Raw genomic sequence first — 20,796 nt, forward strand, 5'->3', positions numbered from 1 at the left:
TGTTTCCTCCTGGATCGTTCCTGTGGCCTGCTGCTCTGTATAGCTAAGTTCCGCTTTGCTATTTTGTTTGCTGTTTTTTTCTCTCCAGCTTGTCTGTTTGTTTTTTCCTGCTTGCTGGAAGCTCTGGGACGCAGAGGGTGTACCTCCGTGCCGTTAGTTCGGTACGGAGGGTCTTTTTGCCCCCTTTGCGTGGTTTTTGTAGGGTTTTGTGTTGACCGCATAGTTACCTTTCCTATCCTCGCTCTGTTCAGAAAGTCGGGCCTCACTTTGCTAAATCTATTTCATCTCTACGTTTGTCTTTTCATCTTAACTCACTGTCATTATATGTGGGGACTGCCTTTTCCTTTGGGGTATTTCTCTGATGCAAGGTAGGCTTATTTTCTATCTTCAGGTTAGCTAGTTTCTCAGGCTGTGCCGAGTTGCATAGGGAGCGTTAGGCGCAATCCACGGCTGCCTCTAGTGTGGTTGGTGAGGATTAGGGATTGCGGTCAGCAGAGTTCCCACGTCTCAGAGCTCGTTCTATGTTTTTGGGTTATTGTCAGGTCACTGTATGTGCTCTGACCTCTATGTCCATTGTGGTACTGAATTACCTTATCATAACATATGGCTCCCTATGGTTGATGCTAATTGTATGGCTCCCTATGGCTCATACTAGTTTTATAGCACCAAAAGCTGCATACCAGCTATGTGTTCCCTATAGCTCCTACTAATTGTATGTCTTGTTATAGCTGACATCAGATATATCACCGACTATGGCACAGAATAGTCACATGGCCCTTTATGGCTCTCTCGTTATATGGCCCCCTATGTCTCCTATTAGTTGTATGACCCTTGAGTCTCATGTCATAGAAAACATTAAAATCCATAACACATCTCCAGGGAGAGGGATTTCGCCCCCCTCCTTTCTTACACAGAATATCTCAAGGAGTCTAAGCTGGCAGTCTAAGAGCCTCCTTGAAGTAGAACCACATGTTTAACATAGGGAAGTGAGTGGTACATATGAAAAACTAATTAAATTCCCTTTAAGGCTGAGACTACATGCAGTGACCAAATAATGAAGACAGGACTTCTATTGTGGAAATGGACTTGAAGTTTTAGGATTTGTGGATTTAAGAGGCAGAGCAGCAAGAAATCGAACACCTCTAGAAGTAACTCTCGTTCACTTTAGAGGAAACTGGATGTCTGCAACTAGTCGGTTTGGTGCCAATGGGAAGTTATGAATATTGGGGTTTGTATAGATCCGATATTGATGGGACATATATTCCAACATCAGGACTAATTGGGGAAGAATATGCTAATTTTTTTCATAACTGTAACACATGCCTATAAGGCTACTTTCACACTAGCGTTTTTTGCAATGCGTCGTTTATGGGAAAAAACGCATCCTGCAAAGTTGTTTGCAGGATGCGTTTTTGCCCCATAGATTAACATTAGCGACGCATTGACACACGTCGCAACCGTCGTGCGACGGTTGCGCCGTGTTGTGGCGGACCGCCGGGAGCAAAAAACGTTACATGTAACGTTTTTTGCTGCCGACGGACCGCTTTTTCTGACCGTGCATGCGCGGCCGGAACTCCGCCCCCACCTCTCCACACCTTACAATGGGGCAGTGGATGCGCAGGAAAAATGCATTTAGTAAGTTTATTTTGTTAATGGTAATTGTATATGCTGTATTGTTTTTTCCCCTTTGTAAAATATCGTGTACTGTATATTGTTTCTAAACACTGCCTATCTTTCCGGATTAAACATAAAATGTAATAGTTCCGTTCCTTTTGTTCTGTAAGCCACACTTCTGAAAGCTATAGAAACCAGTCCTCCAATCCACCTGTACAAACTATTGGAGGTGGCAGCGAGTAGTTCTGGGTTTATCGTGGAGTTAGCAGGGACCGTACCGGGCTATATTTATATTCCATAGATAGGAATCTGAGGTGTATATATAATACACTCACTGTTATTTCTCCATTTATATGGTCCTTGATGGCTTATATCAGACATATTGCCACATAAGGCTTCAGCTATCTTACGATACCTTGATGGGGTCATGTATAGGAAGGGAACGTTATTGAACATTTTTTTTATGGCTCCTGATGGCTTTGAGTTTTTGATCCAGCCCCAGCATCCCCCAGCTCCGCACAAATAGCTCCAGCATCTATAAAGCAGGTGCGTTCCCGCATGGTAATCAATGCAATCTGAAAGTTTTCCACTCTTTAGACCCTCGCCGACTCAGCTGGGCCACTGTGTTTTGGATTAGAAGTCGGTAGGAGTCTATAGACGTTGTGGAAAGTCTTTTATAAATAAGGAAATAACGGGGCTATCGGATCCGGCTTCATACCAAGTGCTATAACAGGAAAGGATCCAGCTGTGAAGACGAGTCTATAGAAAAGAGACACGATATGACGGCTGGAAGGCAATGTATTATCCAAAAGGATAAAAACACATGGTGGAGATGTCAATGACGCTTGGAAAGGCTTTGTGAATGTAATCTTCTATCAAAAGGGTCATGTGGACTTCTACAGTCTCGCAATCGCCAAGCGATGAGGTTTAGAGATGACCCTTTGACATTCGATGAGGGCAGGGAGTGGGGTATTGATAAGATGAGGGTATTATAATGGCCGATACATGCGAAGGAACGGAATATCTTCTACATCGAGTCCAGGGAAATCTCAGGATCAAGGTAGATACGACTTCTACAAAATTACTGCCAGTTCTGAAATTCTTGGCTTGATTTCTACAAATGTTTTTTTGGTTGTAACCTAAGGACATTTATTAGATCGTTGTAGGATTTACAGTGAAAGAATGGGGAAACGACATCCCCTGTGTTCCAGAAAGTTTAAGACCAAGTCCAGGAGGAATTGTGACCTCCTGCTCCACTGAAGGTTTATGAGCCTTCTTTAGGTGGCCATCAAGAAAACAGGGCCACACTTGTACTTGGCTCAGGTTTAGGTTTGCAACTCAATCAGAGTGAAAGGGACCGAGATGTAATAACGCAAAATGTGGACAGGAAGGGGGGCGTTGTTTTTAGAAGAGAGAAGCCATATTTTTAAGACATACAAGAGCTCGTATCCTCCTCTGTCCATTCCAATGACTAGAGGTGAAATCATGGTGTTTTGGGGTTTCTTTTGTCTTCCAGTTGTTCGATTGATGACCAAGTAACGCGAGTGGCCTGGCTCAACCGGTCCAACATCCTGTATGCAGGCAATGACAAATGGTCCATAGACCCTCGCGTCCAACTACTCAATTACAACAAAACCGAATTCAGCATCATCATTACCCAACTGGATGTAGCGGATGAAGGTCTATACACCTGCTCCTACCAGACCCAGGATAAGCCCCACACTACCCAGGCCTATCTCATTGTACAAGGTAAGTCCCTGAAACCTCCATCCATCCTGACAAAGTATGCTTATAAGGCGCCTCCACTGGGTCCGTACATTGATGATGTTCCCTGTACAAACCTATATGGAGATGGCCATGTTGTTGACTACATGTTGGCCATGGGTACAAAAATCTTAAAGGACCAATGGCCACAGTAACCGTTCCCATCATTGGGCCTCCACATTGTGATAATAGACCTTTTGTGCCCCCCACAAATTATTGGGTACCCCTGAAAGAAGTAATCCTCCTTCACATGGCCTATGAAGTAATAGTGCCGTTTTTGTCACTTCGAATTAATAACACCCCTTTGTGCCCCTCAAAGTTATATAATTACATTTTTGCCTCCTACAAAGCAATGCTGCTCCACAATGTAATAGTACCTCCTGTGCCCCACAAAGTAATAGTGCCTCTCCTCAAAGTTATTAAAATCTTTGCCCCCTACAAAGAAATACTGCCCCCCAAAATGTAATAGTAGCCCTTGCCCAGCACAGAAATAGATCCCCATTGTGCCCCCTCAAAGTTATAAAATATTTCATTCCTCCTACAGAGAAATACTGACCCCCCAAAAAAAATATAATCGCACACCCTGTGTCCTGCAAAAGCAGAACAGCCCTCTCTAAATTATATCCCCGCCTTAGTGCCTTCTCAGCTACATAATCCCCTTTTTGTCCCCTAGTTATAGTATCCCCCTGGTTGCCCTAAAAAGTAATACTGCCCATTCTGCACCACCTTAGATATTACCTACCTTATGCCTCACTGTAAAAGTGCCCCCACACAATGATAATTTTCCCTTTGTGCCCCCCACACAACAACAGGGCCTCCTGTAGTCATTCAATAACATTAAAGCCTAATCACCGATTCCAGGACCCCCATATAGTTCGAAAGAGGTCTACTAGACTGATTCACCTGTGTCCATCGCCCAGTCATCCAAAGATTTAGGGGATGACGCACGGTAATAGCAATATCCCAATTCAGGACCCCCTCTAACATTGAGAGTAGGCACAAGAATGGATCTCGGTCTTGAGAACCTGGTGTATCTCCATTACATGGACCATCCATGGTCTTCGGTCCTGTTTTTCCAGCCTATCATCAGGGACCCCCTGTAAGTAGTGACATTTGCCAAAACCAGTAGACCCCTTGAGGAAACCCTCTATGTCAACCCTACTGACTATGCTTCAATCCAACCCAGAAGAAGGCCACAGGCAGAAGAATATACATAATACTCGTGTCTTTTTTTTTTTTTTTTTTTTTCTGCCCGGAGTGCCCCTATAACCTCAAAATCTGTTTACTTCCCTCCGATTGGGTCCTAATTCGTTAATTGAATATACAGTGAATTAATATAATTACCTATTAATTAGAGCTGCTGTAGACCTCGGGCGGGTCACCCATGAGCGATATCCACTTTTGGAGAGAGGTCACGGTTAATGAATCCTTTTGTATCCAGAATGCTGAATATCGGAGGATTTTTCTGCTTTGCTCTCCAGCCCGGGGACGTGTTGTGTGGGTCGGAGCCGCTAAACATCCATTTATGATGTAGAAAGGGTAATTATGGCTTGTTTGCTTTTGGTTATTATGAAAGGTTCCCCTGAATTGGCGGTTGAGTCCAATAATGAGTCAGAGAATGAAACGACGAAGGGGGAGTCGGGGCGAGGGGCTTCACTAATAGTCTAGACCCAATGTGGCCCTTTACACCCCCGTTATTCCTGTGCATAGCAAGAAGGCTACAGAGCAGTCACATATAGACAGCACAGAATACAGACAATGACTTCCACCTGCACTGATGCACTGCAACAGACCAGGGCTGTGTTCACACTTTGTCTGACATCTGCGGCAGCAAATAATTTTGTGTAATCACTAAGTTACCTGCTGCAATGCAGTGCCGGCCAGGGCCCACCGGAGGATCCTCTGCTTCTCCGGAGGGCCAGTCCAATGCTGGACACTCGCCCTTTGGCTTTAGCGATCGGTGAGGTCTCATCATCCCAGATCACCACTAATCAAAACTTCTGATCTCTACAACATCATGAAACCAAAACTCATATAGATCTAATACTTCTCGCAGCTGAGGGTTTGCTACAACTGTATCCAGACCAAGTTAAATAAATGAGCAGCAGAAAAAAAATAATTTCTTGTGTCAGTCTTAAGTCCGCAACCATAAATCATTGATCATGAGGAAGGTGAAACATCAGCCTAAATTTACTTGGGGTGGGGGGGAACTTGCTAATGATCTCAAGGCAGCTGGGATCACAGTCACCAAGAAAACCATTGGTAACACATTACACCGTAAAGGTTTATAATCCAGCAGTGCCCGCAAGGTCTCCCTGCTCAAGAAGGCACATGTGCAGGCCCATCTGAAGTTTGCCAATGAACACCTGGATGATTCTGTGAGTGATTGGGAGAAGGCGCTGGGGTCAGATGAGACACATATTGAGGTTTTTGGCATTAACTCAACTCACTGTGTTTGGAGGAAGAGAAATGCTGCCTGTGACCCAAAGAACACCATCCCCACTGTCAAGCATGGAGGTGGAAACATTATGTTTTGGGTGTGTTTCTCTGCTAAGGTCACAGGAATGCTTCACAGCATCAATGGGAGAATGAATGGAGCCATGTACCCTAAAATCCTGAGTGACAACCTCCTTCCCTCCACCAGGATATTAAAAATGGGTCATGGCTGAGTCTTCCAACAAGACAATGACCCAAAACACACAGCCAAGGCAACAAAGGAGTGACTCAAAAAGAAGCACATTAAGATCATGGAGTGGCCTAGCCAGTCTCCAGACCTTCATCCCATAGAAAACTTATGGAGGGAGTTGAAGCTCCGAGTTGCCAAGTGACAGCCTCAAAATCTTAATGATTTAGAGATGATCTAAAAAGAGGAGTGGACCAAAATTCCTCCTGACATATGCGCAAACCTCATCATCAACTACGAGAAACGTCTGCTGTGCTTGCCAACAAGGGTTTTACCACCAAGTATTAAGTCTTGTTTGCCAGAGGGATCAAATACTTATTTCTCACTGCAAAATGCAAATACATTTATAGAATTTATACAATGTGATTTTCTGGATTTTATTTTTGATATTCTATCTCTCAATGTTAAAATTAACCTACATTAAAATTATAGACTGTTCATGTCTTTGTCAGTGGGCAAACTTACAAAATCAGCAAGGGATCAAATACTTTTTTTTTCACCCACTGTACACCAGATAGCAGATGCTGGGGCCGTTGTATATGCACCATACAGGAGACACTGAGGCTGGTGTATATGCACCACATAGGAGACGCTGGTTTATATACACATCACATAGGAGACACTAGTGCTAGTGTATATGCATTACATAGGAGATATTGGGGTCGGTGTATACAGTATACACCGTATAGGATACACTGAGAATGGTGTATATACATCATATAGAAGGCACTGACTGGCTAGTAACATTGACAACTCACCGAGCCTTGTTCACAGAGGATACAGCTCACCTGACAACTTCAGCCGCTGTTTGAAGTAACAGAGTACGAGAACAGACAAAAAAAAAGTTCTCCTGAGGTCTGATACTGACAGTGGTACACTGTAACACCACTGCAGCATACTGAACATTGAGTGCCAGCAGGCATGGGTGTGCACCCGCATGCACTCTGTTAATAAGAATTAAAGGGCCAGCAGTCATAAAACCGGGCCGACGGTCCACTATGTACAGGACACTGCAGTTCAATGGGAATTTGCCTAGTAGGCAGTGGCCCAATTAAGTCACAATGCATAGCCCAGTGGCATTTTAAGTTGTGGGACTAGACATCAATTAGTGCCACAAAGTCGCACACAAAAAAACACTTCAAAGCATACTATACTATACGAGGAAGGGGCCAAGGATGGGGGGCATTATATCAGGAAGGAGCCAAGGATAGGGGGCATTGTACTAGGATGGGGGACATTTTTAAAGGATGGGTAACATTATTACTGGAAGGGGCCAGGATGCGATATTATTACTGGACTTTGCTGAGGACATTATACCAGGAAGGGGCCCAGGATGTGGGGCATTATATCAGGAAGGGGCCCAGGATGGGGGACATTATACCAGGAAGGGGCCCAGGATTGGAGGCATTATATCAGGAAGGGTCCCAGGATGGGGGACACTATACCAGGAAGGGGCCCAGGATGGGGGACATCATTATATCATTGAGCCCAGTAAAGGGGGCATTATTATATTGGGGGAGAAGAACACGCATGTCTTTATAGCATCTAGAACGCTACAAGGGCTCACACATCTGACCAACATGCAGGTGGGGGCCCAGGTCCAAATTTTGCACTGGGGCCAATCGGACTCTATTTATGCCACTGAGAGGATGAGAGTGCATTTGTGACCAATTTTGGGACTTTTCGAAAAGTTACGAATGATGGATCAGGTGAACGCATACGCAAAAGAAAAAACGACCAATGTGCATAAAATACTTAAAAAAGACTCAAATGGAAAGATGAAAATGGTGCAGGAAAAAAAAACACAAAAAACTCTACAAAAAAAAATACGGGTGCAAATTTAATGCCAACTTCCTCTTCATCCACCTCATCCCTGTTATCCTCATCCTTGTCATGTACAGTCTGCAGCAAGGTAACAGTTAACCCCTGCGGCCACCCCTCTGCCCAGTTCTCACCGCTGTGTCCTTTCCCCCCTCCGCACAGTGCGCGCCGCTGTGTCCTTTCCCCCCTCCGCACAGTGCGCGCCGCTGCGTCCTTTCCCCCCTCTGCTCCCTTGTGCCGCAGTGACACGTGCAGTGTGCAGTCGCCGTAGCCAATTGCGAGGCGGCTTTTCATTCGGCCAACTTGATAATGGCCGCCATTGTGTGTGTGCAGGGGCCCCATCTGGATTTGCGGGAGCGAAGCCGTCAGTCACAGAATTTGCCGCCTCCCCCCCCCCTTCTCACAATCAGCCGTATTGTCAGAGCTCTGAAAGCTTTTCTATTGTGGGATGGGGGGGATAATTACAGCTTGACGGTGTTTTTTGGAATGGAGAACGCAAGTCTGTGCGAAGGGCCCAATTCAGCAGAAACCGACAAAGAAAGAAAGAAAGAAAAAATAAAGCTAAAACAAACAGTCCAAACTTTAGCAAGATGTCAGCAGTTTGCTTCCTGCCTAATTCCCCTGAAATGGAGAACCGTGCGTGAAGCCTTTCTGATGTGGAACGGCGCCGATTTCCCTTTTTTTTCAAAGTTGGACCGAGACCTTAAAGTGAAAAACGAACCGAAAAAAAGCAAAATAAAACCTCTGCACTGCGATAAAAATGCACCCGCAGTTTGTAGGAATAGCGCCACTCTTGTGTATGGCTACGCCTGGTATTGCAGCTTATCCCTATTAATGATGGAGCTGAGCTGCAGTACCAGATGCAGCCAGTAGAAAGAAGTGGCACTGCTTCTGCAGAAAAAAAAAACCTGTTATGACGTTGTTTAAGATCCCTCATTGCATATTCTCTATGCACCCTGTTGCACCATTATGGGTAGCAAGAAGACATATCTGTAATTTTTGGGTCAATTTAATCTTCGCAAAGTATCACCATATAATCTGCTGTACTTATAGGGGGTCTCCGCTTATTGTTAGGATACACCAGCAACGTCTCATCTGTGGACTGTGACCCCCCCATCTATCACTAGAGTGAAGTGGCAGCAACTCCAGTAAAGCTCAGCTCTCTGCAAAGACTTCAGCCCCTTCAGACCCCCGAAGTTGGACACCTTTTAGGCACTGATACACTTACGAGAATATCAGTGGTATATGTGAGGAGCCCGATGGTGTCGGCAGCTGTGACATTTATGGAAACACCATTGGTGCACTCAATGAGGCCCATGTGGCACGGACTACAGGATGCTGGTGCACTTATTAGGGTAACTGGAGCTAATACTTTTGGAAACATAAGCATGGCATGCAAGAAAAACTTTCAAAAGATGAGACACTTTTTGGGGTGAATTGTAGTCGTATTAGTGGGACCTGTGTTGGAGACTGTTGGGGACTGAGGCACATACTGTACAGGGGCAGCTTGACTTCCATCTTCATGGGTCACGTTGTCTTCCATCATCGTGGGTCACGTTGCTTCTGTCAGCGTGGGTCACGTTTTCCATTGGCGTGGGTCACGTTTTCCATTGGCGTGGATCACGTTTTCCATTGGCGTGGGTCACGTCTTCCATTGGTGAGGGTCACATCTTCCATTGGCGAGGGTCACGTCTTCCATTGGCGAGGGTCACGTCTTCCATTGGCGTTGGTCACGTCTTCCATTGGCGTGGGTCACTTTGCCTTTTGTCGTTGTGTGTCACATTGTCTTCCATCTGTGTGAGTCAAATTGTCTTCTGTCTCCATGGGTCATGTTGCCTTCAGTTCCCTTGGGTCACTTTGCCTTTCGTCGGCGTAGGTCACATTGTCTTCCGTCATCATGAGTCATGTTGCCTTCTGTCGTCATTGGTCACTTTACTTTCCATCATCCGTTGTGGGTCAAGTTGCCATCCGTCGTCTTGAGTCATGTTGCCTTCCATCGTCGTGGGTCACATTTGCCTTCCGTTGTCGTGGGTCATGTTGCCTTCCGTTGCCGTGGGTCACGTTGCTTTCCATCGTTGTGGGTCATGTTGCCTTCCATCGTTGAGGGTCACATTTGCCTTCCGTCATCGTGAGTCATGTTGCCTTCCATCGTCGAGGGTCACATTTGCCTTCCATCATCGTGGGTCATGTTGGCTTCCGTCGTCATGGGTCATGTTGCCTTCCATCGTTGTGGGTCACATTGCCTTCAGTTGTCGTGAGTCATGTTGCCTTCCGTTATCGTGGGTCACGTTGCCTTCCATCTTCGAGGGTCACATTGCCTTCCGTCGTGGGTCATGTTGCCTTCCGTCATCGTGAGTCACGTTGCCTTCCATCGCCGAGGGTCACATTGCCTTCCGTCGTCGTGGGTCACGTTGCCTTCCATCGTCGAGGGTCACATTGCCTTCCATCGTCGTGGGTCACATTGCCTTCCATCGTCGTGGGTCACATTGCCTTCCATCAATGTGTGGGTCCTATGTACATAAGATCCAGGCCTAAAGTTATGTTGGATTACATAAGACATCTCAGTCATGAAGAAGACGTCATAAAGATGGCCAAGCACTATCCCAGCCGCAGACCCAACGTCTAAGTGCTCCAGGAATATCCTGGATGCTTCTGATCTCATCTCCGAAGCAATTATGAATCCTATGGGTAAGGTTACACCATTTATAATGCAGCGGGGAAAGGAAGAAGACTCCACGAATAACTATGGAGGGAAGGGGGTAAATATACAATATTTAACTCTTTAGGTGACAGATAGGTCACACGATAATCTCAATATATCTCTTATCCATCCCCTAACCATTGGGCCCCTAACATCTACGCCATCTCCTACCATGGATTACGATGTTGGAGGTTGTCCACTTTGGTTAATTCTTCATGCATCCATTGACTTATATGTGTAATCTGATCATCTGAACGAGCCCTAAAGATGATTTTAATTAGTGCTGGATCCTTTACGTTTCTAGATCTGTGCCCAGGAAGGGTACATCTGACAGGGATGGTGGGCATTGTCGCAGATGGTGGGCACCGAGCGCTGCAAGATTGGGATGTGATCAATAAATGGTCGTAATAAACCGCAATGTGGCCGCGATGGTCCCGCGGACAGAGCATTGCTACAGTCCTAGTCTAGACTGCTCCATCCGCGTAGAGACACGTTCCACCACTAGAGCTTTATTTGCTCGGGGATCCCGCTGCTTTGCTGGTTGTTTTATTGTTTTGTTGTCTTTTATGTCTCTTTCGTCAGCCATTTATGAAGCAATATATCAGGAAAGTAACAATAAAAGCCGTAGATTCTGGGTGCAGTTTACAAACATTTTTCATAGGGAAACCATGTTTCATTGTTTGCAGCTGCAGATCGGAGACACGAAACGGTCCCGGAGGCCGAATCCAGATCTTATTATTGTCCTATTAACAATGCAAATAATAACAAATCAAGAAAAACAATGTTTCATTAAAGGTGTAAATTTTTAATGGGCAGCCCCTACTTATATCGCGGGTGACAAGTTAATGGTGGGGGGTCCCACCGCTCCGAGACCTCATGATCGATTTGCCTTTGTGTGCCACAGCGCTCCTACAGGTAAAACAAAGTAGTGCATGGAGCCCCAAGTGACTCAAGATTAAGAGACTTAAAGGGGTTGTCCAAAACTAAGGATATACAAGATTTTAAATGAAAAATAAAATTTCTAGAAATGTGACTTATTTTTGTTTTTCATTCCAGTTCCGGCCAGAATCGAGAACATCTCGTCTAGCATCACCGTGAACGAGGGCAGTGACGTCCTCCTCAGGTGTCTAGCTGTAGGAAAACCGGAACCGACTGTGACCTGGAAGCAGCTGAGAGGTAAAGACATCGGTCTAAGGAAGCGACCGTTCAGAAATGGCGGCGTATGAAATGCAGGCAGGGCCTGGCTACTAGGTCGGATGGAGGGTAGATACCGGGGGGACAGATCCATCCGGGGCATCTGAGTCTCGGTACCACCACGTGTACTGGGCCACGGACACCACACTGAAGACGGGAAGACTATTTCTTAATATCTTCATAGTTGAGATGTGATCAAGTGAAGGTCTAGACCTGGAGCCGCACTGCTGAGGTGGGATGGAGGGATGGGAGGATGGAGGGATGGAGGGATGGGAGGATGGAGGGATGGATATTAGATGGAGGGATGAATATTGGATGATTGAAAGACGGATAGATATGACATAGAAAAGATAGAAGTAATGGATGGATAGGAGTGATGGACAGAAGAGAAAGATAGATAAATAGAAGAGGTAGTAGTAGAAAAGATGGATGGGATAGAAGGAAGGATAGAAGAAATGGAAGAATATAAGGAATGGATGGATGGATAGAAGAGATGGATAGATGATTGGATAAAAGAGATGGATGATTGGATAGAAGAGATGGATGGATAGAAGGGATGGGTGGATGGATGGATGGATGGATGGATAGAAGGGATGGATGGACAGAAGAGATGGATGGATGAAAAGAAGAGATGGATGGATAGAAGGGAGGGATGGACAGAAGAGATGGATGATTGGATAGAAGAGATGGATGGATGGAAGAGATGGATGATTGGATAAAAGAGATGGATGGATGGAAGAGATGGATGGATGAATAGAAGAGATGGATGATTGGATAGAAGAGATGGATGGATATAAGGATGGATAGAAGGGATGGATGGATGAAAAGAAGAGATGGAGGGATGGATGGATGGATGAAAAGAAGAGATGGATGCATAGAAGGGAGGGATGGATGGGTAGAAGAGATGGATGATTGGGTAGAAGAAATGGATGGATAGAAGGGATGGATGATTGAATAGAAGAGATGGATAGATAGAAGGATGGATGGATATGAAGGGGGTGGCTGCCTCTGTAGTTGGCCCTGCACTCCTCTTATTAGTCTCAGGCTGTTTTCAATTAGTAATATACTCATCATATATTATATTCAAAAACCCAATTAGTAATATATATATATATTTGCGCTGAAGATACCATTAGTTCTCAGAGAGCTGTTAGTAAAAAGACTTCTTACAAAAAATAACAATAACAATATGTACAAGGATGATCCCTGAGGAAGGAGTCTGTTGACTCCGAAACGCGTCGGATTGAAGTTTGGTCCTAGGTGCACTTTGTTAACCGGTCACGTGAAGCATCACGTGTCTGTGACGTCACGCAAGGTCCTGCAGCTTCACTGCACCTTGCCGTCAATCTCTCTTTGGAAACGCGGGTTATCGCCAAGAAGCTAGGAGCGCTGCCCACGAGGTAAAGGGTGCCTGTCACCGGCCGGGACAGGATAACACCCTCTCCCTCTATTTCTGGGAACACTGAGGATCATCCTTGTACATATTGTCGGGAGACATGGTTTGTGGACACTTGGACAGTATTATCTATTAGGCTACTTTCACACTAGCGTTTTCTGCAATCCGTCACAATGCGTCGTTTTGCAGAAAAAACGCATCCTGCAAAAGTGCTTGCAGGATGCGTTTTTTCCCCATAGACTTGCATTGACGACGCATTTGCCACGGATTGCCACACGTCACATTCGTCGTGCGACGGAAGCGTCGTGCTTTGGCGGACCGTCGGGAGCAAAAAACGCTACATGTAATGTTTTTTGCTCCTGACGGACCGCTTTTTCCGACCGCGCATGCGCGGCCGGAACTCCGCCCCCACCTCCCCGCACCTTACAATGGGGCAGCGGATGCGCCGGAGAAATGCATCCGCTGCCTCCGTTGTGCAATGCGCTAAACGCTAGCGTCGGAATCTCTCCCCGACGCATTGCGACGGGGAGATTCTGACGCTAGTGTGAAAGAAGCCTTAGCCGCAAGGATTTTCTCTGGACAACAGCGCTGCATGACGACTGCTGTATCCGTTTTGACCAAGGTAATTGTTCAGATGAATGGTGACATATAGCATTTTTTTGTAAGAAGTCTCTTTTACTAACAGCTCTCTGAGAACTAATGGTATCTTCAGCGCAAATATATATATATATATATATATATATATATATATATATATATATATATATATATATATTGCAAATTGGGTTTTTGAACATTTAATATTGGACAATTAGGGTAGTTATGTCCGATTATTTGATGCAGAAGGACCAGTAAGATTTTTTGTGCAGCGCCCTTAGTTGTTTTTAAATTTTGTTTTTAATTAGTGTTTTCCCTTTAATATTGTTAACCCTTTTGACCCAGGGGAGACCTATCTGATAGTAGTGGTCCCGTCATGCTGAGGGTTGTAGTTCATGATGTACAGAGCATTTTAGACTTGTATTATAAATATGTTGGGGATCTTAGTTCTTTGATTATAGAGTGTAATAGAAGTATATGATGGCCATGTTGGGGCTTGTAGTACTCCTCCTCTATGTTGGACACATGATGCGTCATATTTGGAGGGTAATAGATTTTCGTTATTGTCATGTAGGGAATTGTAGTCTTCTGTGTATAGGATTCTGCTATGAACATGTTGGGAGGTGTAGTATTCTTTATAGGGAGTACAATAGAATTGCATGGTGCTCATGGTGGGGGTTGTAGTGCTTTGTGTGCAGTATAAAGGTGCATTGTGCTGATGTTGGGGGTTGTGGTCTTCTGTGCATAGGCTATAATAGTTTCATTATGCTGATGTTGGGGGTTGTAGTGTTCCGGTGAGTGTCATGGATTTGTATTCTTCTCAGATCTCTGCGCTTTTCTGCTGTAATAATGAGGCTTATTTCTGAGCTGGCTCTTTGATTCCGGTCCTGGATCTGCGGCGTTATCTGCGAATCCTCGGCATATTGTCTGCACATCTGGATTCTGGATTAGGACAGGATATTGTGGTGTCTGCAATATGTCTGGTATCAGCACAAGACGCTGCCTGAGTGCAGCTGTGATCCGGCCTATGATGGGATATTAGCAGGACAAGGTCTGGCGTGTTCGCAGCGCTGCTCCGGATTAATATCCCAGCAGTCAGATGTACCCAGATCTCTGCTGGTTATACTGACGGCAATGAGATCCAGACGGGAGAACGGACACAGGGCGACCCCAGCAGTCAGCATGGAGGCTCCACACTGCCAGTATGGCCTGTGCTGCCCGCAGGGGGTCATGTTCTAGATTAGCATTGAATATTTCGCTACTAAGTGAACCGCAAAGTTTACATTGTCTGGATCCATCCAGTATTTTGCAGAACAGATACATAGTATTTTTTATATTATGTACAGAGCTGTGTTCTAGATTGTGCAGAATATACTACATACAGAGCTGTGCTCTAGATAATGCAAAATAAACTGTAGAGAGCCATGTTCTAGATCTGCAGAATATACTACATACATAGCCGTGTTCTAGGTAATGCAAAATATACTACATAGAAAGCCATGATCTAGATAAATATATTAGATAAAAAGCCAAGTTCTAGATTGTGCAGAATATACTATGCACAGAGCTGTTTTGTAGATGCGGCAGAATATACTACATACAGAGCTGTGTTTTAGAAACTGCAGAATATGCTATGCACAGAGCTGTTTTGTAGATGCTGCAGAATATACTACATACAGAGCTTTGTTCTAGAAACTGCAGAATATACCATGCACAGAGCTGTTTTGTAGATGCTGCAGAATATACTACATACAGAGCTGTGTTTTAGAAACTGCCGAATATACTATGCACAGAGCTGTGTTCTAGATTCTGCAGAATATAATACGCACAGAGCCGAGTTCTAGATTCTGCAGAATGTACTAAATACAGAGCCATGTTCTAGATACTGCAGAATATACTACATACAGAGCTGAATATACTACACAGAGAGCCATGTTCTAGATCTACATAATATACTACGCACAGAGCTGTGTTCTTAAGTCTGCAGAATGTACAATGTACAGAGCCGTTTTCTAAATTGTGCAGAAAAATGATATGTACAGAGCCTAGTTTAAAAGCTTCCAAGGATTAAGCCACAAAGGTGACTACTCAGGCAGGTAGATCCCTGGTGGCTTCTCCCTGCCTGCTGCCCTGCAGCAACCAGTTTTTGTCTATTTATACAAGCACATACAGACCTGTTGATCACTGGCAGCGGGGCAGGAGAAGTTGTCAGGGACCTGCCTGTCCGACTAGTCTCCGCGCGGCTTTTAACCAATGTTTTTTCTCTGAAACGCCACAGAGTTAGACACTGGCATGATTTCAACCATACATACTTGATACATGCTGCCCCTAGATCAGCTATCAGGTTCCCTTTAAGAAAAAAACACCCCCTTTAAAACTCAGTGGGTATTAAAAATAAGCCTATGCTATGGTTTTTTTTTCGAATCCTTTGCTATTATTAACATAAACGCATTTGGTCTCATTTAATTTTTTAATTGTTAATATAAGAAATCAGGTGGTAAATAATGATGATTGATAAATCGATGATTTTTCATGCGTTTTTCTAAATCCGGCTTAAAAAATAATAAAAGGTCATAATTTCTTATGTTAATAAATGCAATGGATGTCTAAAAAATTGATACCATATGCATGATTGCATGATATTCGTATAAAACCCATTTTTTTCATGCATCCATTGACTTTAAGGAGGGGCTGTCACTTGATACAAATTTGTTATTTTATTACCTGGTGTAAAGGCTGCTGTTCTCCTGAATCCAACAATGTTTTCCTTTTGTTCCTGGGTCTCTCCGTTTCTGAGATATGGCCCAATTTTCCCTGTATGTAAATCCAGTCTGTTAGGCTAGTGGGAGTGGCCTTCAACTCTTCTCTGTGGGTGTGTTCTTGAGGGCCTTGCCTAATTGGCTAAAAATTATTAGATTTATATACAGGAAAGAAGGGTCCATATCTCAGGAACGGAGAGGCGCAGGAACAAAAGAAAAACATCGCCGGATTCAGGAAAACAGCGGCATTTATACCAGCTAAGAAATATATATTAATAGTATATAGCTAATAATAGAATCCCTGGTGGTCTAGGGAAATTAACGTGTGAATCGCAATGCCTCCTTTGGTTCTAGGGACATCTTTGGGTTAATGTTAATCTCTCTGCTGGACTAAGGTAGTGAAAGGGTGGATGGTAGAGACACCCCTGGTGGTCTAGAGCGTGGAATGGGTTCATATTGTGGTGCAGTGATTGCTTTGACAGGGTAGGAGTATCCAAAACGTGGCGCCATGGAGGAGGGGATGGAGCGCCATACATCAGGAGGTAGACAGCGGCGCGGTGATGCATTATATCTATACATTATCAGCCAAGCATCGCGCTCTTGATGTATTAGAGCAACGCATTAGACGTATACATCATCCCCGGCCCTGACTGTGATGTATAGTGTGTGAACCTCGCCAGGAAGTTGGGAGGGCCAAGGATAAAGGAGGCTTCCCCATTTATTTCAGGTCGTTAACACTTTAAGTCCCAGTGTCAGGAGGATGCAATACTGGTGCATGTACCAGTCATGCAGATATCCCATACTAAGGAATTGCTTAAGTAACAAATCCTCAAAGTAATGCAAGATTTTTGGAGAATTGTTCACTTTGTGATCCCCTAGTTCCATTCACAATTGTTTTTTTTATCCCCCTCCGGCACCAGATGGGGGCCATGGTGTGAGTGACAGTTCGCTCTGCTACTTCTATCCATCAAATACCCCAAATCAGTCATCAGCGATTAAATACCCAGCCTCTACTGAGCGTTTGCCGTCATTGATTTTAGGCGTTCCCGTTCACGTCCTGAAAACACGGACTCGGGCGCAGGATTTGTTACAGAGTATCAGACCTCTTTTTGCACTTGCATAACTTCTGGATATAAGAAATGACGTTTTTATACTCACTGACAGCAACCAGCGATGTTAGCATACAAAACCTATGGCCAAAATATATTGAAAACATTTGACGATCAAAGTGAATATCCAACGCCTGAACTTTTTTTTTTTTGGTTTGAAACTAAATAGTCTACAAATTCTGAGCTGAATAATTGATAACTCTTTCTACAGATCAAATCTCTCTGTTTCTGATTCAGAACTCCAAATCCTCAACAGATGTAAAATACAAGATTGTGGTTACCTGCAGCCACCACTAGAGGGAGCTCACTACATATAACGTTGACATTGAAATCAATGATAACACAGCATGCTGTGTGCTCCCTCTAGTGGTGGCTGCAGGTAACCACAATCTTGTATGCTACATCTAGGTCTATGCTCAGGATTTGGAGCTCTGTGTTAATTAATAAATTAAACAGCACACCTATAGATCTGGTGGTAAAAAGTGCAGACTGACAGAAGACAGGATGCTGTGCTGGACTGGGGTGCCAAGTGGACCACTGTTCAGCTAAATGCAAATATCACATTACCCTCATTTACAAACTTTTCTATGTTTCCATTTAATAACAAATGGTGAAACAAATAAATTGTGCCGACTACTTCTCATATAGGTGGAATGGAGAGCAAGGGGGCCCACCGGAGGATTCCCCTGTCTTCCGGTGGGCCAGACCGAGCCTGGTTAGATCCTTTGCTTTTAGTTCTGATTCTTCTAGTTTTCTCGCATGTGAAGCTCCACAGCGCCCCCTATATTGCACTTCCCCAGTCTTTTATGCGGTCACATCCCATCCTCCTCTTCCTCCTCCGCACACACGGTATCTGACATTGTTAATCTCAATTTCTCGCCCAGGATCCACCCTCCGCATTACACACATGGCTGTACCTGTGCCCTGCTCCGCAGGATCGCACAGCATGGCACAGCAATCCCAGCCGTGCCATGGCATCTAATGTCTATCGTTTAGTAGGACATTGGTGCATGCCGGAGCCTTCCAGCTGCAGAGGTCGGGCAGGCTTATCGCCTCCTGATGGCAGATACGGCTTCCCGGACTATCACGGCTCTGCCTCGCTGCAGCGACTCCATCGGAATTGATTTTTACATGCATTGCTTTGCTGCATCGCCTATTTTTCTTCCCTTAGCGGGAGCCTTTAAAGGTGACCGTGACCATAAAATGATCTGCCATTTCCATGCCATGCAGGACAAATGCCAGAGATAACACGCTGCGATGCAAAATCCCATATACAGTACCATACGTCAATGTGGGCCCCTTCCATGATCCTGGTCCAAATGCAATCTCTGCCCTCCCTAAAGTTCTACCTCGGGGCATTGAATATTATGGACCCCGAAGCAAAAGCTCCAACGGGGCCCCAAATTCTTGCAAATCTTCAAAAGCATTGGATTTTTCAGACTCCAGGGCCCGTGGGCGGTTATAACCCCGTCACTTATTATAGTTACGCCCCTGACATTGGGGACGTAGTAACGCTCATCTCTCAATTTATAGGTCATCCGTCATCATCCAAAGCAAAAGCTCCAACGGGGCGACAATTTATTGCAAATCTTGAAAAGCATTGGATTTTTCAGACTCCAGGGCCCGTGGGCGACTATAACCCCGTCACCTATTATACTTACGCCCCTGACATTGGGGGCATAGTAACGTTCATCTCTCAATGGGTTATCTGTCACCATCTGAAGCAAAAGCTCCAACGGGGCCACAATTTATTGCAAATCTTGAAAAGCATTGGATTTTTCAGGCTCCAGGGCCCGTGGGTGATTATAACCCCGTCACCTATTATAGTTATGCCCCTGACATTGGGGGCGTAGTAACGCTCATCTCTCAATTTATAGGTCATCCGTCACCTACTAGAACCAATGTGGTCAAGTAATTAATGAAGGTGACCGGTAAAGACTTAGTCATGCGATGGAAAAGTGCAGTTTTACATAGGACTGCAAGTAAACTAAGAACCAGCAGAATGACAAATTCAGCTCTGCTAGATCTTGTCTAAATGGACCTGGTTCTGTGCTTTTTAATTTGCTTGTGGCAAATGCACAGAACTGCTTCACAATGATTAAGATCAGTGGTGCCGTTGCCCTTAGCAACAGAATCCTGAGATCAAGAGAGAATGTTTGAAAAATGTATCTAATTTGTTACCGTGGGCAACAACAGCCTTGTCTCTCTTTATTCAAACCAGTCTCAGTTTGTGAATGCAGGAACCCATTTCTTTTAAGCAAATGGACTACTTTTAGGGCAAGGGGCACCTGTACAGCCCCACAACTGGGCACCAAAATATATCGTGCCTTTTACATAATTAAAGTTAATGGCTGAAAATTGGATGTGTAGAGGTTTACTCTTCCCAAACACCAATTCTAAGTGATCAATGGCATTTTAACTTCACCACTAAATACCCTTGTCTTGATTAAAAGGGGTATTCCCATCTCCAAGATCCTATCCCAATATGTAGGTGTAATATTATTAGCAAATACCTCCAATTAAAAATGTAGTATAGTTCTTCTGATTTGCTATGGCTCTTTCCTCATGCGCAGGCATTGCAAGACCTTAGGTATTCATGGTTACGATCACTGATACAGTGACAGTTAGCTAGTTGCTTGTGGTCGTAACCATGGATACCTAAAGTCCTGCAATGCCTGAACTAAATATTGGAATAGGATCTCCGAGATGAGAATATTCCTTTAATTAAGCACAAGGTATTAATTTATGCCTCAGGGAAAGACCTCACATCCCTAGAGATTGTGCCACTTTGGATCTGATCTCGAAATTTATGATTATATATATATATATATATATATATATATATATATATATATATATATATTTACATATATATATATATATTTTTTTTTTTCATTTTATCTAAAATCACATGATTTAACCATATGTTACTGCAGATTTGTAAGCGAAGAGGTCAAATTGCTTCCAAGTTCTGGAAGGTTTCCACAGAAACAAACATCTTCGCTATCGAATGCTTTTCGGAAATAGAAATGTTTTTGAAATATTTTATATCAATATTTTCAGAATTGTTTATTACTATGTAATAAATGATTTTTTTTTAAATTTACGTTCTAACTAGAACCATTGGCAACAATGCTCCTATTTCTTCTTAACCTCAG

The 20,796-nt window shown here is 44.2% G+C and overlaps 1 protein-coding gene across 1 annotated transcript in view; it reads left to right on the forward strand.

Moving 5' to 3' along the window:
* IGLON5 (IgLON family member 5) overlaps positions 1–20,796 on the forward strand; it is a 429,206-nt gene that overhangs the window by 360,046 nt on the left and 48,364 nt on the right. The window contains 2 exon segments of the mRNA XM_069742152.1: positions 3,131–3,363; positions 11,640–11,759. Of these exon segments, the coding sequence (XP_069598253.1) occupies positions 3,131–3,363; positions 11,640–11,759 (353 nt within the window).

Source organism: Ranitomeya imitator, chromosome 10 (genome assembly GCF_032444005.1).
Source record: "Ranitomeya imitator isolate aRanImi1 chromosome 10, aRanImi1.pri, whole genome shotgun sequence".
In the NCBI taxonomy this organism is placed as follows: Eukaryota; Metazoa; Chordata; class Amphibia; order Anura; family Dendrobatidae; genus Ranitomeya; species Ranitomeya imitator.